Source organism: Eumetopias jubatus, unplaced genomic scaffold (genome assembly GCF_037043125.1).
Source record: "Eumetopias jubatus isolate StellerSeaLion01/CBP00866 unplaced genomic scaffold, mEumJub1_p1.0 scaffold_2, whole genome shotgun sequence".
Taxonomy (NCBI): Eukaryota; Metazoa; Chordata; class Mammalia; order Carnivora; family Otariidae; genus Eumetopias; species Eumetopias jubatus.
In genome coordinates, this window is record NW_028274808.1 from 47219252 (window position 1) to 47246284 (window position 27033).

The 27033-nt window shown below is 36.7% G+C and overlaps 1 protein-coding gene across 2 annotated transcripts in view; it reads right to left on the bottom strand.

Moving 5' to 3' along the window:
* Window positions 1-2567: 2567 nt before the first annotated feature.
* Window positions 2568-27033, bottom strand: part of KCTD9 (potassium channel tetramerization domain containing 9) — a 36343-nt gene continuing 11877 nt past the window's right edge. Inside the window, exons 4-12 of one of the 2 annotated variants that reach the window (XM_028114423.2) lie at window positions 23886-23982; window positions 22977-23035; window positions 22650-22778; window positions 18782-18849; window positions 18585-18680; window positions 17740-17889; window positions 7479-7584; window positions 6613-6746; window positions 2568-4459 (exon numbers count right to left, since the gene is read on the bottom strand). In XM_028114423.2, the coding sequence (XP_027970224.1) occupies window positions 4343-4459; window positions 6613-6746; window positions 7479-7584; window positions 17740-17889; window positions 18585-18680; window positions 18782-18849; window positions 22650-22778; window positions 22977-23035; window positions 23886-23982 (956 nt within the window). In that variant the 3' untranslated portion in view covers window positions 2568-4342. The remainder of the gene's footprint in view (window positions 4460-6612; window positions 6747-7478; window positions 7585-17739; window positions 17890-18584; window positions 18681-18781; window positions 18850-22649; window positions 22779-22976; window positions 23036-23885; window positions 23983-27033) is intronic. The other variant, XM_028114424.2, reaches the window with a different exon arrangement.

Genomic DNA, 27033 nt, shown 5'->3' on the forward strand with positions numbered 1-27033 from the left:
GGATGGGTTAGCCTGGTAATGGGTATTAAAGAGGGCACATTCTGCGTGGAGCACTGGGTGTTATGCACAAACAATGAATCATGGAACACTACATCAGAAACTAATGATGTAATGTATGGTGATTAACATAACAATAAAAATTTTAAAAAAGCATTTGAAAAATGCACATAAAAAAATAAATAAAATAAATCCCTAACATTTAGTCAGCATTCAATAAGTTTAAGTTCGAATGAATGAATGAATGAATGAAAAGTAAGGACCTTTAAACCAGATTAGGCTTAATGCTTCCTCTATTTCTGCACCAAAGATGTGTCTTATCTGACATAGAATTAAACCTTCCAGCACGATTGTCTGTGAGGCCTATTACATTAGCTAAGTAGTAAAATGGTTAAAAATCACCGGATATTTGTTCATTTTAGAGCTGGGATTGGCAGTTTCTCCTCTGGTAGGATCTGAACCAATTAGTCATTGCCCAGTGTCTTCTGGAACAATTACATTTGCAAGAATGTCAGCATAAAGAGCAATGTTGAGGGCAAATTAACTCCCTGCTTTCCCCAGCCATTTCTGTGGCGGTTGTCAGAGTCTCACGAGAGGGTAGAGAAGATTTCAAGTATACTTGCAAACAGGGGAATTAAAAAAAAAAAAAAGTGATTTATTTCATTTAAATTACTTTATTTCTTTAGACACTGAATAATTTAAGTGCCATTTTGACATGAGACTTACCTCAGTGTAATACAAAGGTAATGAGAGGCTCTTTTTCAACAAGAGTTCATTATGTTTGAACAGTGTTCAAATTGTCCAATTGATTTTCTATTTGCTGAAAGAGGTGTGCTTCTAACAGTGTTCCTTAAGCAGATGTGGTCATTGGTCAGGACTAAGGAAATGGGAATTAAGATGTCTGACCCTTACTGTCATGTTAAGCACTTTGGTTAAGCATCAGTGGATTTCTTGTAGCTTATTTCTATCAGTTGGTATTAAACTTTTTTTTTAAGATTTTATTTATTTGAGAGAGAGAGAGAATGAGAGATGGAAAGCACGAGAGGGAAGAGGGTCAGAGGGAGAAGCAGACTCCCCGCTGAGCAGGAAGCCCGATGCGGGACTCGATCCCGGGACTCCAGGATCATGACCTGAGCCGAAGGCAGTCGCTTAACCAACTGAGCCACCCAGGCGCCTGGTATTAAACTTTTGAAACATGTTTTGAAATTTTTGAATGAACACAGCCACATGGAGTATGCTTTATGCCAAATCTGTGTCTTAGGGCACATATTCTTAGGGCACATAGATCTCAAGGGCAAAGGCCAGATTTATTTTCTACAGTATCAAGAGATCAAATATGAAATTAATGGAATTTCGATGTTTAGTGACAAACTTTGAACCTTTTCATAGTTCCAAGGATAGATCCCGTTTATCATGAAGCTTAATTTAGTAAACTGGCTTTAAGTAATTGGATTTTATAGTTGTCATAAGTTTTTTCTCAATTTAGAAATTTCCAGATCTTGAAGTGTATGGCTTTAGAGGGAAAATGGTTTCATTTTCAACATTATTAAAAGAAACAACTCAAAACTATTAAAGTGCTACAATAATGATTCCGTAATCTTGATGAGTGACGGATGCAAGCCTCTTTTTTGCCCTAATGTAAAATCTCAGCAGGAGGAATCCATGGTGAACTCCTGCTGACATAAAGGTTGTGAAAGGCTTTCAGAGAATTAATCCTTGCATAAGATGCTTTGTACAGAAAATGTAACCACTTTTCTTCGCAGAGGTGTACCTTTTAATTTTAAAGGTAATACCTCCTTGGAAATTTAATGAAATTCTAGGGCTTTTCATTAAACATGATTTGAAGTTGACATGGGGCTAGATTTACAGTATGTCACCAATTCATAAAATGAGCAACTGGAGAAAATATTCCAAGTCCTAATTTATGATAGTAACCTTCGTAAGAAAATGAGTTTGCAATATTTCCTACTAAAATTTTTTTGAAACTGTAGTTGGAAGAACTAGATTATATTACAACATAATACCCATGGCTCTGAACAATTACACAAATACTGAATTTTATCCATGTAGGTAATCTAATAATTTAGGTTAAAACTTTTCTCTAGTCCCCCACCCCATCTGTATTTTTACCTGTGTACAGACATGTTCCATCACTAGGTTTAATAGAAGTTTTACAATTTTGAAACTCCTCCCTCAAAATTTTCTCTCCCAGGAGTCAGGTGAGAATGTGTTGGGGAAAATGTTCTTAACCTAATAAAGCTAACTTGTAATGTTCATCAGCTAAAGAGTAACCCAAATTAGATGAATTATTGGGAGGCAGTCTTGTTGTTTCAGAATTGATGAAATCTCTTTGTGTTGTTAGCATGGTGGATTTTAAAAAGAGGGTCATAAAATAATCACGCTTTAAGAAGTAAATTTACTTTAACGGCACTTTCCAAGAGACTAATCGGTTCTAAGTGTTGCATCTCCTTTTCCACCCAGATCCTTGGGGTTGGTCATCAACATACGCTGAAGAAATGTAAGCAAAATATGGTAAAGTGCTGATTTTCAAAAGCACGACAAGAAACTCCTTTTCAGCATTTCACATCATTTATTAATGCAGTGTACATTAGATCCCAAATCCGCAGTTGCTAAGCAAACCACGTTTAGATCTTTCAGATTCTTCTGCAGTTTTCAGTTACGTCTACAGAGGTACCCTTAAGTGGATGAACAACACATTCTATAATTCTTGAAAATATATAGTACAGAGTGAAATGATTTAAATATAATTTAGGCACATATTGATTATGAAAATAGATATCTCTCAATACTTCTCTGTCTTGGTAAAAATAATAAAGCAAAGAAAATAATTCATTTCTGAAGTTGCTTTCCCTCACTTGTAAAGGTCCGATCTCCCACTATGCATGTTGTACCCTTTACTGTTAAGGAAAGCTTTGCATATGTATATATAGAAGAAGCGATGTGAATATTGAAGACATGTCATTCTCCCAGAGGAGACAAAGTAGTTCTTAATGATTCATTGCTTCAAACTGATGAGTCTGTAGAATTCAGAACCTATTTGGACACAGCTTATATCCCTGCTCTTGGGGCAGACATAAGGACACGCGTTACTGGTAAGGGAGGATAGGCCCTGTTTCTGCTACCGCAGAGATGAGGACTCAAGAAAATCAGGCTAGAATTTCTTTAAACAAAACCAGAAAATAGAAGTCAAAGACCCACAGGTGCTGACTGATTGGTATTACATCTTGGACCAGCCGAATGCCTTTATTCTTATTTCAGTTTTTGATGGCTATAATCAAACTGTCAGTTTAAAATCCCCTTATTCCCCACTGTAGGGTTCAGCTGCAGTTATGTTGAGGCCCAAAAGATGACTGCCACATTCATTCATATTTTATAGCTTGGACTGGGATTTATTAATACCTATTTCTAAGCTGGCCCTGTTTAAACTATTTGGCATCTGAATTAAATTAATAGTGCACCTTGGCTTTCTGCTTTTGACATATCTACCTATGCTTGTTTTGACTGTACAGGAGAAGACAAGGCTAGTAAAGTGGATAAAATTGCCTGGCCTGGCGTTGAGTGGAACTTGCTTCAAATGAAATTCTAAGGATGCTCACTTAAAAGCTGTAGTAATAGGTAAATTCTTTGTCCATCTGGAGAGTTCCACCTTAACTTGAGCTGACAATGATGTCTTTCCTTTCACTCTGTCTCAATCAGTAAGAACCGAGAATTTAACTTAGCTACTGCTTTGTTCTAAAAAATAAACATGATAAAAATGAACCTGAAAGAGAGAGCCTTGGGAAATCTGATCTCACCATATTCACACAGCGTGACAGGTATTTAAAGTAGGGGAGTGCATCACTAAAGCTATTAATAAACCTGAACTCTGCAAAATTTTCATAAAGTTTAACAATTTAAATATCCATACTGCATTTAGAGATTCAATAAATATAATTGCATATGTTGTGCTTTTCATAAATTAAAATCCTCAAGTACATTTCAAAACAAGATGGATTTCCACATCATGCCTATTTAAAAGCAAATATAATAGATCCTATTCCTGGTCATAAGGCCAGGCAAATCCCCCGACCTCCAGTCAAAAGGCAGCAAGATAATATAGCTTCCCTACATCCATTACATGAGTGCTTCTTTGTTAAAATCAGAATGTGGAAAAAAGTCACTTTTTTCCTTTATGCACCACGGAGAACGAGCATAATCCTCTAAATTTTTTTTTTTTTATTCCCTTACAGTGTTATTTCTTCTAGACAACTGAGTGGGTGGAGAAAAAAAAAGTGATCAGGAAAACATTTTGCATCTGGGACTCCTTCCTCCAGCCCTGAAATTCTCATCGGACACTTTGTGACATGTGTAGGGGTGTCAGCATCTCTTCAAATATCGCCCCCTTCACGTTGGAACCTCTCAGGTTGGCTTCTTGAAGATCACAGCCAGACAGATCACAGTTCTGCAAGACAAAAACAATATTCACGAGATTCAAATGGAGGTTTAGGGCCTTCTCTGTTCCCTATCAAAAGGACTCCTGGGGCACATGAAAATCAGTTATTTCTGGAAAACTTGTTTTAGGAAAGAAGTCAGATTTTCTTCGATTGGATTTGTTTTCTCTAGGTGATGCTCAGGCTGACCATTACAAATAGAGATAAAGGTTAAAGAGGAAGCATGTTTCTTCCTTTCATATATTTTAGAATCAGTCATTTAAAACCCAGAATGAGGGGCACCTGGGTGACTCAGACGTTAAACGTTTGCCTTGGCTCGGGTCATGATCCCAGGGTCCTGGGATCGAGCCCCACATCGGGCTCCCTGCTCGGCAGGAAGCCTGCTTCTCCCTCTCCCACTCCCCCTGCTTGTGTTCCCTCTCTCGCTGTATCTCTCTCTGTCAAATGAATGAATAAAATCTTAAAAAAAAAATAAAATAAAACCCAGAATGGACTCCAATGTAGTAAATATTATCTATGCAAATTTACTACAATCCAACAATGACAACAAAAGGCATGAGTAGGGCTGGGAAACACTATTAAAAAAAAATCTGAGCAAAAGAGATTTTACTTACTAAATTAAATTATGTAAGAGATTTTTGCCATTCCTCAACTCGAACATTTTTATAGCAGGGAACTGCCTTTTTTTTAAACCCCCAAATTATATGCAGTTCAATGATTTTTAGCAAATGTATACAACAGTTAACTACCACCACAATTGGGAGCTGTTTTTAAATTTCTCTTGAGATTACAGAATGGCAGATGAGACAGATTTTGGATAAGTCCCTGGGGATGGTGGGCAATGGCATATAACCTTTTAGGACAGAATGTCACCAGCTGCCCTTCAACAGTCAACCTGATTAGTCGTTGCAATCAGGAAGACTTTGACTACATGGTTAACTAAAACTAAGGGGAAAAATCATCATCTTTGGTCTGACAGTACCAATAATAAAAAATTAAATAATTGTGCTTATAATAGGTTTATACTTTTGGCCTTAGACTGGTTCTTTTTCCTTTAAGTTTAATGGGGACTGCCACTCTGTTGCTAAGATCTATCAAGAGAACAGGCAAAAACATTAAAAGAAACAAATCAATAACAAGCCAAATTTTGACCTACTATTCTCTCCAATCCAACCCAGGTCAGATTTTCTGGGACAGGGCTGTACTGTTCAATATGATGGCAACAACCACACATGGCTACTTATATTTAAATGAATTAAAATGAAATAAAATAAAAAATCCATTTCTCAGTAGCACTGGCCACATTTCAAGTGCTCAACAGCCCTAGTAGCTGGTTGCTACTGTACTAAACAGATTTAGAACGTGTCTAGCATTGCAAAAAGTGCTACTGGACAGCACTGAGAGACCCATCAACAGCGCTGAAGTCTGCTAGCTGCATTTGCCAAGTCAAGACAACATACAGAATTCTGATGAAAGAGATGCATGGACATGAGATTCAAAAAGAACATGATTCCGATTTAGAACAGGCTTTCTTTGAACCTGATTTCAAACCTGGATATCTTTTAAATTTCTCAAGTAGTTAAAAAAAAATCTGACTCCATTTAATTCTGTTTGGAATTAAAACTTAAGAAAAACACAATAAAGGGCGCCTGGGTGGCTCAGCTGGTTAAGTATCTGCCTTCAGCTCAGGTCACGATCCCAGAGTCCTGGGATCAAGCCCCGCATCAGGCTCCCTGCTCAGCGGGGAGCCTGCTTCTCCCTGGGCCTGCTGGTCCCCCTGCTTGTGTTCTCTATCTCTCTGTGTCAAATAAATAAAAATCTTAAAAAAAAAAACCACAGTAAGTCAGATTAATAAAAATACCCATCAAACTGATCTACTTGAAGGAGACCCAAGGAAAAGAGGAGAAATGAAATCAACTTAGAGCAAACGTCAGATGAATCTTCAAATCGGAGACTGGTATCTATGACTTGTGTAACTGAATCCTGCCCTGGGGTTTCAATTGGTTGAACCAAGCAATCGATAAAAAAAATCCCTCCAGCTGTGTTGGTATGCCACTTGGCAGTTTTTGCCAGCCAACTACTTTGTTTATGATTTCAATAAATTTTGCATGAGATACTCCGTAATTGTAGATTAACAAAAACTCTTTAGAAATTGGCGACTCACCTCTAAATCAGTTCCTGCCAGAGTTGCTCCTCTGAGATTACAGTTCTTCAACTTTGCATTTTTTAAGGTAGCAACTCTCAGGTTAATTCCTGTCATTTGACTTCCTTCCATATCCACACCTTTCAGATTAGCACCTAAAGTGAACATATTTGGGGAGCAGTTGAACTTAAAAATATTTATAGTCATCTACCTTTAAAAAACTGCAGGATGACTTAATGGAGGTGAATGATGACAAGCTCCTTTAATTTTTGGAAAGAACTCTGTGAACCATAAATCTCAGTCTCTCAACCAACTTCCACATAGAAAGAGTTCATTGTTAGAAAACTGTTTGCTTATACTATGAATTAAGAATGTTTTAGTCTGTATTTTTGAGGGAGGAATTCAATTCGCTCTTAAGTACTTTTATAACAGCCTCCGTAAGTTTATGATAAGGAAGGTAAATACCCTGTATTCTAAACATACAACTAAACAAAGTGACCAGTTCACTGACACAACAGAGCAACAGGAATTCATAAACAAAACATTAAATCTAACAATGACAAAAACTGACTGGCTTTGTGCAAACTGAAATTCATTTTAGTCAGTGTAAGGGTATGCTGTTTAGTTTCAAGGCTTGAGATGCTGATATTTAATTCTCCAACTAAAGCCTTATTCAATATTAAAGGCTGGATTTTTCCCTAACTTCTTGCGTGACACATGACTGAGACCAAGATAGGACTTACTCTTGTTTATTCTCCAAGTATGAGGAGAGAAGAAATCTATATCCCCCTACAGTGGTCATGACTTTCCCGTAACAATTATTTTGTTGGGCTTTTTACTTCACGGTGTTCTCACCTTAGAAAACATAATTATAGATAGAAGCTCACCTTCTAAATTGGCTTTAAGACCAGAAGGATCTTCAAAATTACACAGTTTCAGGGATGCTCCTTCTGCATTAGAACAGAGCATCTTGACTCCCTGGAGATTTGCGCACTGGCAAGGAAAGCAGAGAAGTCCATGTTTTAACCTTCAGAATTTTGTTTGGATAAGAAAAAATTGGCTCAAACAATAAAAGAAAAAATAGACAAGCTCAATTCCATACACTCACCATCAATTATTTTCTGTTTACAATGAAGACTTTTCCAACTAGACTAAGAACCGAGAACTATTTTAAGAAATAGTTCCTTCAGAAGAACCATTTTAAGAGAAAAAAACAGCCCAATTAACAATAGCATGTCCATTTTACACAAAATGTAAGAGTTTAGATGAAACAGCTGGAGAGTCAGAATTATGACATCCTAGTTCTATTTTCAGGAACAGCCCTGGGTGTGACGTGAGAGCTGAAATGTGTGGGCAAGGAAGGCATAGCCTTGTCAGGGGTAGGGATTTCTCTTCCTTATTTCTGTAGGAATCAACAAAATTCTTGATGTTCAATCCTGCTATTAACTACCTTCATTTCAAAGGTCAGAATATAAGGCCAGCAGTTCTAGGCCTCATTTGGCTATAAAACACTACAAGTTGTTTGCTGGGTCTTTCTGTACCAACCACTACTACACAACATTCACAACCTTGACACCGAAATTACAGTGCAAAATACAAAGTGTAAAAAACTAGAAAATATATGTTAGAATTTTAAATTATGTTAATTTATCTCTGAGGATTCAATGTCATCGGATTTGAACTCCAACGGCAACTGGATAAGACAGGAAGCTATGCAGGTGACATTAACATTAGAACTTCACAGATTGTGACCATCAAAGTAGATGATAAATGTAAAGCTGTCTTAAAAATTGTAAGGCACTCTATAAATGACAACTGTAGTTGTCATTAAAACAACAGTGAGGATTCTAAACTCCTAAGGCTGATCAAGTTATGTTATTGCCATACCTAACAAAAAAATCCTGTTTTGTAAGTGCAATTTCATTCACCCTATAGTCAATTCTATGGAAAGGGAGATACACTACAGATCATTTCAAATCACAGCAAATTGCGAAACGCACACATACTTTCCCATCTGCGCCTTGGCATTTACACAAGGTAGTACAGGAGCCCAGACTGAGAGGTAGGATAGGCGAGGACCCGGAAGGACCATGGTAACTAAAAGACCTAATAAGGTCTTTTAAATACTCGAAAATACTAACAAGACTGGAAGCTGAGAATATGAAAATAAATGTCTCTGGTTCTCTGTGGTGTGCACCCAGGTAAAACAGACTGTAACTATTATCGAAAGTTCCCACAGTGACAGCACAGGGAGAGCACCCTGCAGTTAGGTGTGACTGCAGCACCAGCCAACAGGTTGGGGGCTGGCATCTGGGCTGAGCCAACTATAAGCCCAAGGTGGCCCCAGACTGGCCCTTTACAGCACAGGGACCAAACCTGGCCACAACAGGAAAAAGCACTGAAGCAGCCAGCTGGACTGAAGGCAAAAGCAGCTCAGCCACAACAGTAGGGCACATGTAACACATATAGGAGACACTTCTGCCCGAAGTGCCTGGTTCTGGTGAACAAAGGCCATTGAACTACAGACCACTCCAGGACCTCTTCTTCATAAGGCCACTACTTTTAAGGGCAGAAGACATAGCTGACTCCCCTAATACACGGAAACACACAGAGAGTTGGACAAAATGAGGAAACAGAGGAATATGTCTCAAATGAAAGGACAGGACAGAATCACAGCAAAAGAGCTAAATGAAATGGAGATAAGCTATATGCCTGATGGAGAATTCAAAATAATGATCATAAAGAGCTGCGAAGAGTGAAGGATCTCAGTGAGACCCTTAACAAAGAGAAAATATAAAAGAATCAATCATAGACGAAGAACTGAAATTAAAAATACACTAGAGGGAGTAAACAGTAGACCAGAGGAAACAGAAGAATGGATCAGTGAGCTGGAGGACAGAGTAATGGAAAGCAACCAAGATGAACAGCAAAAAGAAAAAAGAATAAAAAAATGAGACTAGGTTAAGGGAACTCAGTGACATCAAGTGTACTAACATATGCACGGCACAGATCTCAGAGAAGAGACAGAAAGGGGGCAGAAAATTTATTTGCAGAAATAATAGCTACAAACATCCTGAATCTGGGGAAGGAAAGAGAAATCCAGATCCAGGGGGCACAGAGACCTCAAAAGAATCAACCCATGGACGTTCACACCAAGAGACATAATTAAAATTGCAAAAAGTAGTGATAGAGAATTTAAAAGCACCAAGAAAAAAAAAAAGTTATATACAAGGGAAACCCCGTAAGGTGATCTGCTGATTTTTCAGCAGACACAGGAGGCCAGAAGGGAGGGGCATGACATATTCAAAGTGCTGAAAGGAAAACACCTGAAACCCATTATACTCTACCCAGCAAGGTTATCATTAATAATACAAGGAGATAGAGAGTTTCCCAAACAAGGTTAAAGCAGTTCATCACCACTAAACCAGCTTTATAAGAAATGTTAAAGGCAATTCTTTAATGGAAAAAAAGGACATAATCAGGAGTAAGAGAATTAGGAAAGGAAAAATTTCACAGGTAAATGCAAATAAAATAAAAGTGGTAGATGAATCACTTATATATAAAACCAGTATGGAGGTTATAGCACCAAAGCATTAAAATCAGTTATACCCATAAAAATAAGTCAAGGAATTCACAAAATAAAAAGATGTAATATGACACCATCTACATAAAATGTGTGTGTGTTGGGGGCCGGAGAGGCGAGTGAGTAAAAAATTTAGTGCATTTAAGATGGGTTCAAATTTAAGCAACTATCAACCTTATATAGATACCTATACACCTAAGATGTAATATATGAGCCCACAAATCAAAAACCTGTAATGGATATACAAAAAAATAAAAAGAAAGGAATCCAAGCAAATCACTAAAGAAAGCCATCAAACCACAAGGGAAGAGTGCAAGAGAAAAAAGAAACAAAGAACTCCAAAAACAACTGTAAAACAAGTAACAAAATGGCAGTAAGTACATATATATCATTAATTACTTTGAATGTAAATACACTAAATGCTCCAATCAAAAGATATAGGCTGGGTTGCCTGGGTGGCTCAGCCAGTTGAGCGTTCAATACTTGGTTTTGGCTCAGGTCATAATCTCAGGGTCCTGGGATTGAGCCCAGCTTCACGCTCCACCTTCAGCGTGATGTCTGCTTGAGGATTTTCTCTCCCACTCCCTCTGCCTCTCCCCCCCTGCTCATTCTCTCACTCTCATAAATAAGTAAATCTTAAAAAAAAAAAAAAAAAAGATAAGAGGCTGACTGAATGGATAAAAAAAGCAAGAACCATCTATATGCTGCTTACAAGAGACTCATTTCAGACCTAAAGACATATGAAGATTGAAAGTGAAGGGGTGGAGAGGTGTCTGGGTGAAACAGTCAGTTAAGCATCCAACTCTTAAAATTAGGTCATGAACTCAGGGTCTTGGGATTGAGCCCCATATCAGACTCTACCCTCAGCAGGGAGCCTCTGAGGATTCTCTCTCTCCCTCTGCCCCTCCCTGTGCTCACTCGCTCTCTCAAATAAATAAATCTTAAAAAAAAAGTGAAGGAATGGAAGATCATTTACTATGCAAATGGAAGTGAAAAGAAAGCTGGAGTAGCAAAACTTGTATCTCAGACAAAATAGACTTTAAAACAAAGACTGTAACAAGCAACAAAGGACACTACATAATGATAAAGGGAACAATGCAACAAGAGGATAGAACAATGGCAAATATTTATTTGGAGTGACTAAATACATACAGCAATTATTAACAGACATAAAGGAAAAAAATTATTGTAATACATCAACAATACAGGACTTTAACACCCCACTTACATCAATGGATAGATCATCCAGACAGAAAATCAACAAGGAAACAGTGGCTTTGAATGACACATTAGACCAGATGGATCTAAAAGTTATTTCAGAACATTCCACCCCAAAACAATGTAATACACATTCTTTGTTTAGAATACACATACATGTTCCAGGTGCAAAGGGAACATTCTCCAGTATAGATCATATGTTAGGCCACAAACAAGTCTCAACAAATTCAAAAAGACAAATCATATCATGCAACTTTTCTGACCATAATGGCATGAAACTAGAAAAAAGTGGAAAGAACAAATACATGGAGATTAAATAACATGCTACTCAACAGTGGGTCAACGAAGAAATCAAAGAGGAAATAAAACACATACATGGAGAAAAATGAAAATGAAAATACAATGGTCCAAAATCTTTGGAATGCAGCAAAAGCTGTTCTCAGGGGAAGATTACAGCAATATAGGCCTACCTCAAGAAGCAAGAAAAATCTCAAACAACTTAACTTTATACCTAAAGGAACTAGAAAAAGAAGAATAAACAAAGCCCAAAGCCAGAAGAAGGAAGAGTAAAGATTAAAACAAAAATAAATGAAATAGAGACTAAAAGAACAATAGAACAGATCAATGAAACCAGGAGCTTCTTCTTTGAAAGGTTCAATAAAACTGATAAACCTTTAGCCAGACTCATAAAAAAAAAAAGAGGACTTGAATAAAATAATGAAAGAGGAGAAATAATAACTGACACCACAGAAATACTAAGGATTAAAGAGAATATTATGAAAAATTATGTGCCAATAAATGGGGCAACCTAGAAGAAATGGATAAATTCCTAGAAACATAATATTCTCCCAAAACTGCATCAGGAAGAAATAAAAAACTTGAACAGACTGATTAGTAGCAATGAAATTGAGTAAGTAATTGAAAAACTCCCATCAGAATTCTACCAAACGTTTAAGGAAGAGTTAATACACATTTTGTTCAAACTATTCCAAAAACTAAAAGAGGAAGGAAAGACTCCAAATTCCGTCTATGAGGAATTATTAACCTGATACCAAAACTAGATAAAGAGACTACAAAAAACAAAAAACAAAAACAAAAACCACAAACCAGTATCTCTGATGAACACAGATGCAAAAATCTTCAACACAACCGGAGCAAACCGAATGCAACAATATTTCATTAAAAAAAACTGAATTCACCATGATCAAGTGGAATTTATTCCCAGCACACAAAAATACAAATAATATTTGCAAATCAATCAACATGTATCAACATCACATTAACAAGAGAAAAGGTAACAACCATGTGACCATTTCAACAGATGCAGAAAAAGCATTTAGCAAGTACAACATCCATTTATGATAAAAACCCTCAACAAAGTAGGCTTAGAGGAACATACCTCAACATAATAAAGCCTATACATGAAAAACCCTCAGCTAATATTTAACGGGGAAAAACTGAGAGCTTTTCCTCTAAGGTAAGGAACAAGACAAGGATATCCACTCGAACCACTTTCATTTAACAGAGTACTGGAAGTCCTAGCCATAGCAATCAAACAAGAAAACAGAAATAAAAGGAATTCAAATTGGTAAGGAAGAAATAAAACTTTCACTATTTGTAGATGACATGATACTCTATAGAGAAAACCCAAAAGAGTCCACCAAAAAATCCTAAAACTGATAACTGAATTCAGTAAAGTCGCAGGATACAAAAATCAATATACAGAAATCTGTTGTATTTCCATACACTAATAATGAAGTAGAAGGAAGAGAAATTAAGAAAACAATCCTACTTAAAATTGCACCAAAAAGAATAAAATACCTAGGAATAAGCTTAACCAAGGAGATGACAGACCTGTACTCTGAAAACTATAAAACACTGATGAAACAAACTGAAGATGACACAAATAGAAAGATATTCTGTGCTTATGGATTGGGAGAACCTATACTGCTAAAATGTCCATACTACCCAAAGCAATCAAGAAGTTTAATGCAATCCCAATCAAAATACCAACAGCATTTTCCACAGAACTAGAACAAATAATCTTAAAATTTATATGGAAACACAAAAGACCCCGAATAGCAATCCTGAAAAAGAAGAACAAAACTCAAGGTATCACAATCCCAGATTTCAAGGTATACTACAGAGCTGTAGTAATCAAAATAGTATGATACTGACACAAAAACAGACATACAGCTCAACAGAACGGAGTCCAGAAATAAGCCCACACTTTTATTGTTGATTAATCTATGACAAAGGAGGGGCGCCTGGGTAACTCAGTTAAGTGTCTGACTCTTGATTTCAGCTCAGGTCATGATCTCAGGGTCATGAGATCGAGCCCCACGTCAGACTCCACTGGGTGGAGAGCCTACTCAAGATTCTCTCTCTTCCTCTCCCTTGCCCTGCCATCAAAAAAAAAAAAATCTATGACGAAGGAGGCAAGAATACACAATGGGAAAAAGTCTCTTCAACAAATGGTGCAGGGAAAACTGGACAGCTTCATGCAAAAGAATGAAACTGGACCACTTTCCTATATCATACACAAAAATAAACTCAAAATGGATTAAGGACCTAAATGTGAGACCTGAAACCGTAAAAATGCTAGAAGAGAACACAGGCAGTAAGTTCTTTGACATCAGCCATAGAAACATTTTTCTAGATAAGTCTCCTTTGGCAAGGGAAACAAAAACAAAATTAAATTATTGGGACTACATCAAAATAAAATACTTCTGCGCAGCAAGTGAAATCATAAAGCAAAAAGACAACCTACTGAATGGGAGAAGATATTTGCAAATTACATATCCAATAGGGGGTTAATATACAAAATATATGAAGAACCTATACAACTCAACACCAAAACAACAAATAATCCAGTTAAAAAATGGGCAGAAGAACAGATATTTCTCCAAAGACGACATTCAGATGGCCAACAGACACATTAAAAGATGCTCAACATCACTGATCATCAGGGAAATGCAATTCAAAACCACAATGAGATGTCACCTCATACCTGTTAGAATGGCTAAAATAAAAAACACAAGAAATAAGTGTTGACGAGGTTGTGGAGAAAAAGGAACCCTTGTGCACTGTTGGTGGGAAAGCAAACTGGGGCAGCCACTCCAGAAAACAGTATGGAGGTTCCTCAAAAAATTAAAAATAGAATTACCATATGATCCAGTAATCCCACTAATGGGTATCTACCCAAAGAAAATAAAAATACTAATTCAAAAAGATATATATGTACCCCAGTGTTTATAACAGCATTATTTACAAGAGCAAAGATATGGAAGAAACCCAAGTGTCCATCGATAAATGAATGGATAAAGATGTGGTACACACACACATATACACACACACACACACACGAATATTACTCAGCCATAAAAAAGAATGAAATCTTGTCATTTGTAACAACATGGATGGAGGTAGAGGGCATAATGAAGTAAGTCAGAGAAAGAAAAATAGCGTATGATTTCACTCTCATGGAATTTAAGAAATAAACAAACAAATGGGTGAAATAGGTGAAGGGGATTAAGAGGAGAGTCTAGCTCCAACTCTGTTAACAAACTAGCCTTTCTGGGCTTGGGCAAATCGCTTGGTTTCAGTGTCTCAGTCTACCAAACAAGAGGGTCATACTTGATGACCATCAAGGTCCCTGTTACCATTTATCAATCTTGGATGGGAATATGCAATGGATACGTAACAACTGAATTATTACACCAGCTTCTATGCAGCAGGCTGAAGTCACTGATAGCAGGCAGAGTATGTAGAACAAACACTCTAAAGCATGCTGACAAAATAGATAACATGGCACAGATTTCTGCTTAACAGGAGAGCAACTGCGATCACCCTGGCTGACAGGAGAATCGCATGGCTCCTATGGAAAGGCCTCACAGCCTGTGAGTGATACACTGGGTGAGAAGTTCAAAAAGAGTGGTGGACCCATTAAGTACATCTTGTGTGGCAGAGAGCTTAGCACACATCCTATTTTGTGGATATGACAGCTACTCATTAGCAATCATCCTCAATGCCAAGGAAAATTAGCAATTAGTTTTGACTTCACAACCTATATACCCTGGGCAATGACTCTTCAACATGCGCCATTTCCATCATTTAGTAATTAAACTTATAATTCTACAGCACTTCAGTTTACCAATTATACAGTATGGGTAGAACAAGTATTTACAGATAAGAAAATTATGGTTCAGGTTTGGTGTATTACTACAATTCAACAGAACTCAAAATCAGCTGTACTGAATGACCCAGTCTGTCTTTTTATCTTTTTTTGTTTTGTCCTTAACAAAACACACGAGTGGTCTCTCAACATTTCACTATTTAAAGACTAGGTCCTTCAAACCTTTCCTCTGTGCTAGTTGTCTTTTGCTTATTTTGCTACCACTGTTGTTCTTCCTCCTAAGATGGGACAAGGAGTGAAAATACTGGAAATGTATATTGGCAGATTTTTTTTACAGATCCGGTATCATAAACTTCATGAAAAAATAGGTTGCAAGTACGGAATAAAACTAAAATTATAAAATTCAATGAACATTTATTCAATGACTACTAAAAGCAAGGTACTGGGATGCCTGGGTGGCTCAGTTAAGTGTCTGCCTTGGGCTCAGGTCATGATCCCAGGTCCTGGGATCGAGTCCCGTGTCAGGCTCCACACTCAGCATGGAGTCTGCTTCTCTCCCTCCCTCTGCTCCTCCCCCTGCTCGTGCTTGCTCTCTCTCTCAAGTAAATGAAATCTCAAAAAAAAAAGCCAAGGTACCATGTTAGGTATTATTAATTCAAAACACCTATAGGCATGGGCCTTGGTATTAAGGAAACTGAAGTTGTTTAGAAGTTAAATTTCACTGTTGTTTCTGCATCTATTCTCCAACCCCAAATTAGCACAGGTAACTGTTACATAAATACATGATGTACATATGTACAGACACACACACCTATATATATAGTTGACCCTTGAACAACATGGGTTTGATTGCATGGGTCCACTTATATGTGGATTTTTTTTTTTTTTTTGACAGAGAGAGACACAGTGAGAGAGGGAACACAAGCAGGGGGAGTGGGAGAGGGAGAAGCAGGCTTCCTGCCAAGCAGGGAGACCGATGCAGGGCTCGATCCCAGGACCCTGGGATCACGACCTGAGCTGAAGGCAGATGCTTAATGACTGAGCCACCAGGCGCCCCCTTTTTTTAAGATTTTATCTATTTGACAGAGAGAGTGAGAGAACACCAGCAGGGGGAGAGACAGGCAGAGGGACAGGGAGAAGCAGGCTCCCCCTGAGCAAGGAGCAGGATGTGGGGCCCGATCCCATGATTCCGGGATCATGACCTGAGCTGAAGGCAAACCCTTAACTGTCAGCCACTAAGGTACCCCAATTCTTTAAGTAGGCACCACACCCAGCGTGGAGCCTAACATGGGGCTCGAATTCATGATTCTGAGATCAAGACCTGGATGCTTAACCAACTGAGCCACCCAGGTCCCCTATATGTGGATTTTTAAAAATCAATATAATACATTACTGTAAATATATTTTCTCTTCCTTATGATTTTCTTAATAACATTTTCTTTTCTCTATCTCATCTTATTGTAAGAGTATAGTATATAATACATATGACATACAAAATATATGCTAACTGTTTATGTTATTGGTAAGGCTTCTGGTCAACAGCAGACTATTAGTAGTTAGGTTTTGGGGGAGTCAAAAGTTATGTGCGGATTTTCGACTGCAGAGAGGTCAGTGCCCCTAGCCCCAGTGTTGTGCAAGGGTCAAGTGTGTGTATGTATATATGTATATATGTATATATATATGTGTGTGTGTATATATATACATATATATATATACACACATACATACATGTAAACACACACACACATAAGTATATATATAGAGAGAGGAGGAGAGCCACCGAGATGCTAACTTACACAGACTGACACACATCATGTTTATTTCACAATATCTCTGCCAAATACCTCTAGAGCAATAACATTTCCCCACTCCAGAAATGAGGCTGAATAGAAGATCTCAAAGGTCCTTTTCAACTTTACCCTCCTAATTCACTGAAAACAGAAGTCCTTCTAAAGTATACTATATTGAAGAGATGAGGATCTAATTTCAAGATTTAATTTCTTATTAGTTACTAAATCTTTCAGGTCTTCGTTTATTGAAGGATATCAAAGTTGCAAAACCAACACATTTCACTTTCAGAGCCTTGGGTTTTACCAACTTAATAAATTATCTGTTTTCAAGTAATAAGAGAGAAAGATCATTTCTGCTTGTTGAGACTGTTCAATAGACTAAACATTTAATTCTCTCTTATAACAAAAAAAACGATTCTTACGTCAAGCACTGATCCAGAGAGATCAGCTCGCTCAAGATTTGCACAGCAGAGATTAGCATGTGCAAGATTGCAGCGGCTTAAATTGGCCATTTTGAAGTTAATGTATCGAAGGTCCAAACGAGAAAGATCAGCACCACTGAAGTTTAAACCCTAAAATTAAAAAAAGACAAACTGTCACAAGATTTAAACCATCTGTTATATTACAGTTAATGACTAGCTAACCCCCAAGCTTCTTAGAAGCAATTGGCAGGTCAGTCAGTTGGAGTTTATTAGAAGACAGGATCAGATAAAACTCAGATATAAAACCAGTGTCCTTAATGGGTTCTTAGTAAAAGAACCTCTAAACATAATATTAGAATCCAGCCTGGCTATACTTCATTTATGTGCAGAAATTTCTAAAGAGCAATCTCTGTTGGCCATGTACCTACTGATAGGTATTATTTATATATTTTTATATATTTTATAAGTATTTAATAATTCAAGGTAGTTTTATTGAAAAGTGAGTACTGAGGTTTTTAAAATCTTTAATGTAATAAGACATAAAAGTAACTGCCAGTGACTGGCCATACATAACAATGTACAAACAATTGACTTTTTATTTTAATTGCTGCAATTCTGATGAACTCAAAAACTGCTACATGAAGCATATTAGATAATAAAAAAGGCCATTACATCTCTTTTTTTGCTAACCACTTTGGGATTAAATCAATGCTATCACCCATAATTAAATTCTATCTTGCATGAAAAAGGAACATAAGGCAAAAAAAAAATTGTGGTAGAATGCAAAGCTTTACTCACAAGCTTCGCTGACACAAAAAACTCATGCAAAAGTCAGCTTTAATTACCTGGCAACGCAATTCTGATTTGGTTGGCGTGGCTAGCAGAAATCGGACAAATTCCTTTCGAGATATTGGTGAGTGATCCTCTGGTGGTTGAGAGTTCTTGAAAAAGATATTAAAAAATTAGTGGAGCATTTTCAGAGACAGCTACAATAACTATATTACAATAACTGTAATACTGGCTAATGTAAAAAGAGCCTTACCTTTATTGCCACTTCCAGGTGTTCAATCAATGAGTCAATACCAAAAAATCTGGCTTCTTCTAACACACCTATCATAATAAAAATGATGCGACTTTTATAGAAAACTATTCATTTTAATATTTATAAAATTCTTTGTTAAATCCTCACAATACAAGTGAAATTCAACAAGCAGGCAATCAATATAGAAGAAAAATAACTCATGTGTAGAACATGTATACAGAATATTTTTAAATATTTGTAACACACAGTTTTTCTAAATAGTTTACATTCAGCAAAAGAAAAACAGAGACAACTAATGAATTAGAATGAAAGCCTTCTATATTTCAAAATTTTCTGACAATCACTTTAAATAGGCCATAAGCAAAAACTCCTAATTGCACAAGTTCCTAAAATAATTGAAATAAATTTGATTGTGAATCTAATATTAAATGACTAGTTCACCTCATCTTAACATTTAATTGACTTCAATGGAACAGATCTGAATGGGTTTGTCACAATTATCTTTTACTTACTGCATCAGAAAATTATAGAAATGAATAAAAGTAAATTAGTTTCAAAATAAGTCAACAGAATGACTCAGAAACTTCTCTCAAGGAAATTCAATTTTTAAAAAAAAAACGATTTCTAAATGATAAAAGGGATTTTATGTATCATTTGCTTTTCTTGGTAAAAAAAAAATCTGCACATTCTCTAGGTGACTTGTGTGTATACTGTTTTCTTACATCTGTTACACATCTTCATCAGGGTATTTGTGAAGAAATTGGGAATCCATTTTCCTTCAAATGAAGACCTCATTTAGTTAGCTGAGTTTTTTAACTTGTTAAAAAAATTCCTAAGGACTCAGAAATTACAAAGAAAGTAAGAGACATAATCTCTCTCTTCGAATAGTTCAAGCTAATAAGGGTAACTAGAGGTAGATATGGGAAGCTCAGCAGTTATCTGGGAAGATTATGATCTTCTCAGGGAAAGCCCAATTCCACCTCTAATATTCCAGTTACAAAACAAAGGTCATCTGATGAACAGCACACTGCTCAGGGAGCTGCTCTGGCATGACACTTTCCAGTCCACGCCAGAGGGGCCTCATCTCTGGATTCCTCTTGAAGGGGCACCCATATTTCCTATCTGTCCCTGGTAGACACCCACCATACAAAGGGGTTTCTAGTGGGCTTCACTCTCAGTGTGCCAAGATCTTCTGAGTCAGTCAGAAACCCCCCAAGGAATAGAGTAACGATTTTTTTTTTTTTTTACTTCTAGTTCAGAACCAAACCTTAAAAACTTCCGGAAAACCTTAGAAATACAAAAGGCACCTATGGGGGACAGTTGAGAAACCAAAGTAATATTTAGCAAATTTTTCTGTCAGCACAGTAGAAATTAGAGTTGAATCTCAGTTCTGCCACTCACTTCCTTTTTTGTCTTAGAGAAGCTACTTATTCTTTCTCTTAAAGTTCCTGTTTACATTTGTGAAATGGGAGTATTATCACTTTCTTCACAAAGTTGACACAAGTATTAAAAGAGATATGCATATATATTATTTGGTATAATGCCTGGCACTTGGTAGGTCCTCAATATATGATCACCTTGATCATTATTACATTGCATGTTCTCTGACATTTCAGACCATTCTCTTTTTACTGTATCAAACTGGGGTTCAGAAAATTTATGTGAACTTCAAGGAAATAAATACTGAAATGCTAGAAAAGTTTTCAAGTTAGAGAATAATTGGATTGAAGTGAAATTTACCTACAAGGTAGGGAAAGATGAGTTAAAGCAGGAAAAAGAAGGGCGCCTGGGTGGCTCAGTCAGTTAAGTGTCTGCCTTCGGCTCAGGTCATGATCTCAGGGTCCTGGGATCGAGCCCCACGTTGGGCTCCCTGCTCAGCAGTGAGTCTGCTTCTCTCCCTCCTTCTGTCCCTCCCCCCTGCCTGTGCACTCTCTCTCTCAAATAAAATCTTGAAAAAAAAATCAGAAAAAGAAGGTTTTGAAGACAAATGAAAGCAGAAAAGGAAGACATGATTCATTGGAAAAAGTGAAGGTCATTAATGGCAGAAAAATAATGAAAGCAAGCAAAAAATATATTCACTGATGAAAGCACAAATAAGGAAGAGTAAGAAATAAGGTCATGTAAGTAAATAGAGGAGAGGTAAAAAAGTCAGTGTAGATTATTATAAAGCATATAATTACTTGGGGCAACCTATAGATATTATAAAGAGTTTGGATAGATTTTGTACTAATTAGAACTAGTAATGCTTTATAAAATGAATCCAGTACAGAGCTCTGCTTGCTGAACAACTCAATAAATAAAGCAATGGCCGAGAAACCTGAAAAAGGAGCAAGCATTGCTTGGCAAATAGCCTGTAGTGCTAAAGTCTGGGAGAACATGGATATGTATTTCTGATGTTATTTCCTAGGCAGGGAGGATATGAAAGGCTATCAGTGATACAGAGAAAAATTAAACTAGGAAGCATCAAAGAGCCCATAGGATGCCTACGGTGAAGTTTAAATGTCCTCAGAAGAAAAGAGTGGCCACCAGAATGTAAGCAAAAGTGATCTACCTGCTAAAAAGCAAAGGATTGTACAAGAGAGGACCACTGCTTATTTTTCTAATAATTTCTGAAGAATGAGTAAAATAAAAATAGGTTATACAGGGTTTTAAGCAACAGTTGGTAGGTAAAAAATAAGAAAGCAACAAGAATTTGTAATGAATAGGTATGAAGCTAGATGAAAGGTCAAATAAGGTCATTTTTTGCAATGGGTAAGCTTTAAAGGCAATACAGACTTTAATACAGCAACAATAAAAGTTACTGAGTGTTGTCTATTATACTCCAGGGATTTTAAGTTAGCCCCTTTGCCCCACCACCAGCCCAGGCTGACTATAATGTGTTTGGCATGTAGTATTTTCAAAATCGTAAGATTTCACATAAAATTTTAGATTTCCAGCTTTTCTTTAAAAATCAAGGCTCTAATACCCTATGCCCACACACCCACATGGCAATAATCTGTGGAAGCTGAGTAGGCATTTGCAGTCAAGATCGCCACACACCCCCCACCACTCATCAAGTCAGACCAAATTTAGTCACATAGAGGCCCAGGAGCTTTGAATATGCATCTACTGCTTTATAAGGGCTCTGCCTGACATCATCTCCATGATGTGAAAATCCTGTGATGTAGTCAGGGACGAGTATATTTTTAATACTCAGTTTTCAAAGGAGACCCAGAGAGACTTTCCCCAAGTTAATTTTCTAGTAAGTTGTAGAATTGAGATTCTAATCCAGTCTTATGATTCTGAAGTATAATTTCCCCTTTCGATGACTCTACGTCTCAACACGATGGGAAGGTCCATAACTTGAAGTCAAGTCACAGTCATAATTCAATTAAAAAAACAACAAAATCCCTTAAAGTCCCTCGTGAAAAAATCTAACTCTGTTTAGAATCTAAAATCAGAATTTATGGTTAGACATATACCCATATACACAAAGACTATCTGTGCCTACAACTATTTCTATACCTATATATATTCATATATATAAAAATTTAGTTTTAAAAGTGGAAAAGATAGGGGTGCCTGGGTGGCTCAGTCATTAAGCGTCTGCCTTCAGCTCAGGTCGTGATCCCAGGGTCCTGGGATCGAGCCCTGCGTCGGGCTCCCTGCTCCGCGGGAAGCCTGCTTCTCCCTCTCCCACTCCCCCTGCTTATGTTCCCTCTCTCGCTGTCTCTCTCTCTGTCAAATAAATAAATAAAATCTTTTTTAAAAAAAAAGTGGAAAAGATATATTTTCCCTTTTTGAAAATGTACTATGTTACTAAGCAAGTGAAAACAAGAAAAAAAATCCTAACCTTACAAAAATGTGAGGAATCATATTAAAAACTCACCCAATAAATTAATGCCATCATTTACAATGAGCTGTCCATGACGCAAGTAGTTCAAAATGGGTTCAAAGTACTCAGGACTTCGGTCAATTAAGAAAGCTCCTCTATGATCTTGCTTATTTCCCCAGACACCTGTGTCACCATTACAGCGAAGAGAACCCCCCCCACAAAGAAAACCCAAAGTTAGAAATTTAAAAATTGTGTAACATACTAATGTTTTTACTCGTGTAAAAATTATTGATACCATTAAAAAGTACAGAAGGACAAGAGATAAGTCAATACAGCTACAAACAGATCACACAAAATGCGAAAACAATGTGTTGCACTCACCTTTGTCCTTAAACATGTGGGCCAGCATACTGTCGGGTTCTTTATTCACTAAAGTGCTCCTAAGAATTCAGGGAAAAAAATTGATTTCTCCATTTGTCTTTATAAACAAACATATTTAAGTCAAGAGTATACTCGATCCCAGCTGCTCTCTCAAAAAGATGCATGCTATAACCTGGTAGGAGTGACGCTGGGAAACAAAAACGTGCAATAAGTTGCCATTTGTCAAAATCCCTTCTATTCTGGCATTTCCTTTGATTCAAATATTGCTTTAGGTTCCTTTAACTTAAACACTAATCTATCTTTCTAGCAAGCCATTATATCACAATATTCTTGACCTAAACTTACATTGTTCTTTTTTTTAATAAAGATTTTTATTTATTTATTGAAAGAGAGAGAGAATGGTAGAGAGAGAGCATGAGAAGGAGGAAGGTCAGAGGGAGAAGCAGACTCCCTGCTGAGCAGGGAGCCCGATGCGGGACTGGATCCAGGGACGCCAGGATCATGACCTGAGCTGAAGGCAGTCGATTAACCAACTGAGCCACCCAGGCGCCCTAAACTTACATTGTTCTTATCCCTTTAACATAAGCAGCTGTAGTTGCTACAAATTTCAGTATTGTTAATTTTTACTTGTGTTGCATGTTTATTATCTGACATCTAAAAAACCTGTTCTAAAACCCTAAAATCCTTGATACCTAAAAAACATGTACCTAAAAAACAAATACCTTTCGTGCTTTCTTTGGAAGAACTTGTGGATCATTTTTCTACTCTTTAAAAAAACTTTCTAAAAAATGGTTTAAGATCACATAGTACTGGAGTCTCTTCTAAGGAAATGAGCAAAACTGAAGGAAAGAACAAATACTACATAGTGTCCTCTAACACACACCTGTGCACACATTCACATGCACTTACCGTGTAGTTGTAAAGTACCGCCCTCCAACATTTAAGGTTAGCCAGTCTGTGTGAGATCCTGACAATCCTTCAGATAGTTTAGAATCTGTCTGAGGATCTAGAAATGACATGTAGAAAATAATAAAAAAAAGTTAAGATTTGATTAATGGGGAAGATGGCAATAAGCTTCATTTTTGACACTAAAAACACACATAAAAGCATACCAGTGCTACTAGAGACCCACTGATAGCATTTAAGACAAATCTGGTAAGGTATTCCCACAGATAGAAGAGCACCATGGTATCAGCATCTTTGAAGAAGCTGACAGAAACAACAGGGTATATGATGAACCTAAGAATTCCAAAGTAATCCATACTCACTTCAAAGCTCAGCAAGTCTATTTGAGAATAGCAGACTGAAAGTGGAAGGGATATGTCCAATCCATGGGTGGGTGATGCAAGTAGTTTGCAGTAAGATCTGAGGAGGCTGGAAATGAACCTCAGAACCCACCAGCCAAAACTCCCTTCTAGGACAAAGCCCAATACACTAAGGACAAGATGTTGGAAAAAGAACCCAAGTTGAACAGAACAAAGACAACAGAGACAAAAGAGAAAGAAGTCCAGATAAAAGTTAAAAAGGTCTAACACAACCAGAATATATGAGAAGGTGACTTCCACATTTTTTAATACTTCACACAAACAACAAAAAAGGGAACTTCAGAGCCATGAAATTAGAAAACCTTCCCTAAGTCAGCTCTCCCTTCTCAAGTTAAAGAAACTAATTTTCACGTTAAACGGGCAACAGAAAATCCCCTACAAAAATTAAAAAAAAGAATTACATCCCTATAGACAATGAAAATGTGCCAGAAATGCCCACAAAATAGATAAAAACTATAATCAAATATTCCAAACATGCTAAAAGAATAATACAAAATATGAAAAGAACAACATAACCCAGATTTACAAAATTCACAAATGAGGTGAGAGAACTCAGGAGAGAATTAGAACTACAATGAAAACCCAATTCAGAAATGAAGATTAAACTAGAAGGAACACAGGAGAGAATAAACAGGTAATACCTTAAGGGAAAGAAAAGATGAAAAAGAGGAAAGCTTTAAAAATCAGTAAGAAATGAAGAAAGAGATGAAAAAGATTTCAAGAAAGATTTCCAATATAAAAGACAGGTGTAGAAGATCCAACATACAAACAATAGGAGTACTGAAAGGAGAAAATTAAAGCAAGGGGACAAAATGAATGCATAATTTAAACTTTTCTAAAATTAAAAGAAGATTTGAAAGTATATATTAACAGGGTTCACTACATATCAGACAGAGAGAATCAGCTCAGAAGACTCTGAGAGTCATTAAAAAAATCACTGTTTTTTAAAGAAAGAGAATAATCCTTTGAGTGACCTAGGAAAAATAATCATTATGAATGATCAGATTTTTTGGACACGAACATTTTATGTCAGAATAAGATTGAGTACAACATATTTAAGATACTTAAGAAAATGTGAACCAAGGATTTTTTTTAACAGCTTAATTGAGGAATAATTGATACACAATAAACCATACATTAAAGTTTTCAATTTGTTCAGTTTTGACATGATTTTATATCCAGTCAAAATGATTTTCAAGTATAGAAGCCACAAACTGTTATTAACATATGAGATGTCAGAGAACACTGTTCTTCTCAGAAGTTCTTTATAAAGAATCTACTATAGAACAAGTTTCAGACAACCACTGGAGGCATCAATGTAAGGACTGAGGGTGAGCATTAAATACATTTGGAAGAGTAAAGCTAAGTGACAGTTTTAAGAGAGAGTATAGTATATAATGGCTATGTAAGCTGATAATGTAGAAACAATACAATTGTTTTTTAAGTAAGGAAAGAAAGGAATGAGCACAGGCAAAAAATGTTTACCCGCCTTTAGCAATCATATTGGTACTGAAAGTATTGGAATTGTTACTGACACTTTTATGTGTGTTTTGTGTGGGATGAAATGAGTACTTATGTGACATAATTCTATCATTCTCTATGTCCCTGAAAACCAGAATTACTGATATGGAAGAAAGGAGATACAGGTGTAAGACAGAAAAAGTTAAATAAAAATCTTACAATCCTGATTATAAACCAAAGTAGGAGTATGAACCCAGGAGATATTTTACCTCTGTATAATGTCATATATTATATAAACCTTCATATCATATAACATATATTACACATAAATTTCATCTCTAGCTAGTTATGTATTTCCAACTCTGTCCACCAAAGAGCCTAGTAAAAATAATGAACCCAGTAGCAATGAGCCTATCTGGCACCCAGACTGTGTTCTGAAATGACATTTCCTACTAAAATTAAGATTTCTTGGAAAACGTATTGATCTGGGTCTGTGACAGAAGTATAAGATGAATACCTTGTTATTCCAGATAAGGAAGCTATAAAAGACCAATGGGGTTGTAATAAAAGGAGTTGAAGAGGTTTCCACCAGCCAAACATAAAATAATGTAGGCATCAATAAATGCAGAGCATGAAATACAAATATTTTTAAATCCAAGAGTTCATAACGATGAGACAAAAACACTACTTCATTACTTTTTGTTTGCATGTGTGCAAAGAACCAATTAAGTGACAGCTGTTTGCTAACCACTTTGTTAAGCTAATGGATAAAAGCTGTGGAAAAATTTGTGCTCATCGTTTTAAGTAGAGACAGAGAAGAGAATATACTTACTTCTAAGTTGGCAACTGCTTGTGTGATGATCCTGAGAACTCCCTCTACTCACCAAATACAATTACTGTGATGGCTTACGCAAATTAAATATTCAGGGTCAGACTGTATGGAGCTAAATATATCAAATACTCATTAAAGAACAGTGATGTTATCTAAGCCTTAGGCTCTTTCTCTTGAGATGCACAACGTATAAGCTTTCTTCCAAATCAAAAGGTAGTGTACGTGTCCTTGTGTGTGGTTGATGCCAAGTAATTTTGACTGATTTGATCTGAACACTGTGAATGATTGTCAAATGCTAACTTGTGCAAGCAGTACACTCAAAAATCTGTTACCTAACACACAGGAATTGCGACAATTACAATCAAGGAGAACATATCAGAACAAAAGTTGTAGTTTCCACAATCGAAATGACCTTATCATGTCATCTTTGATGAATCTG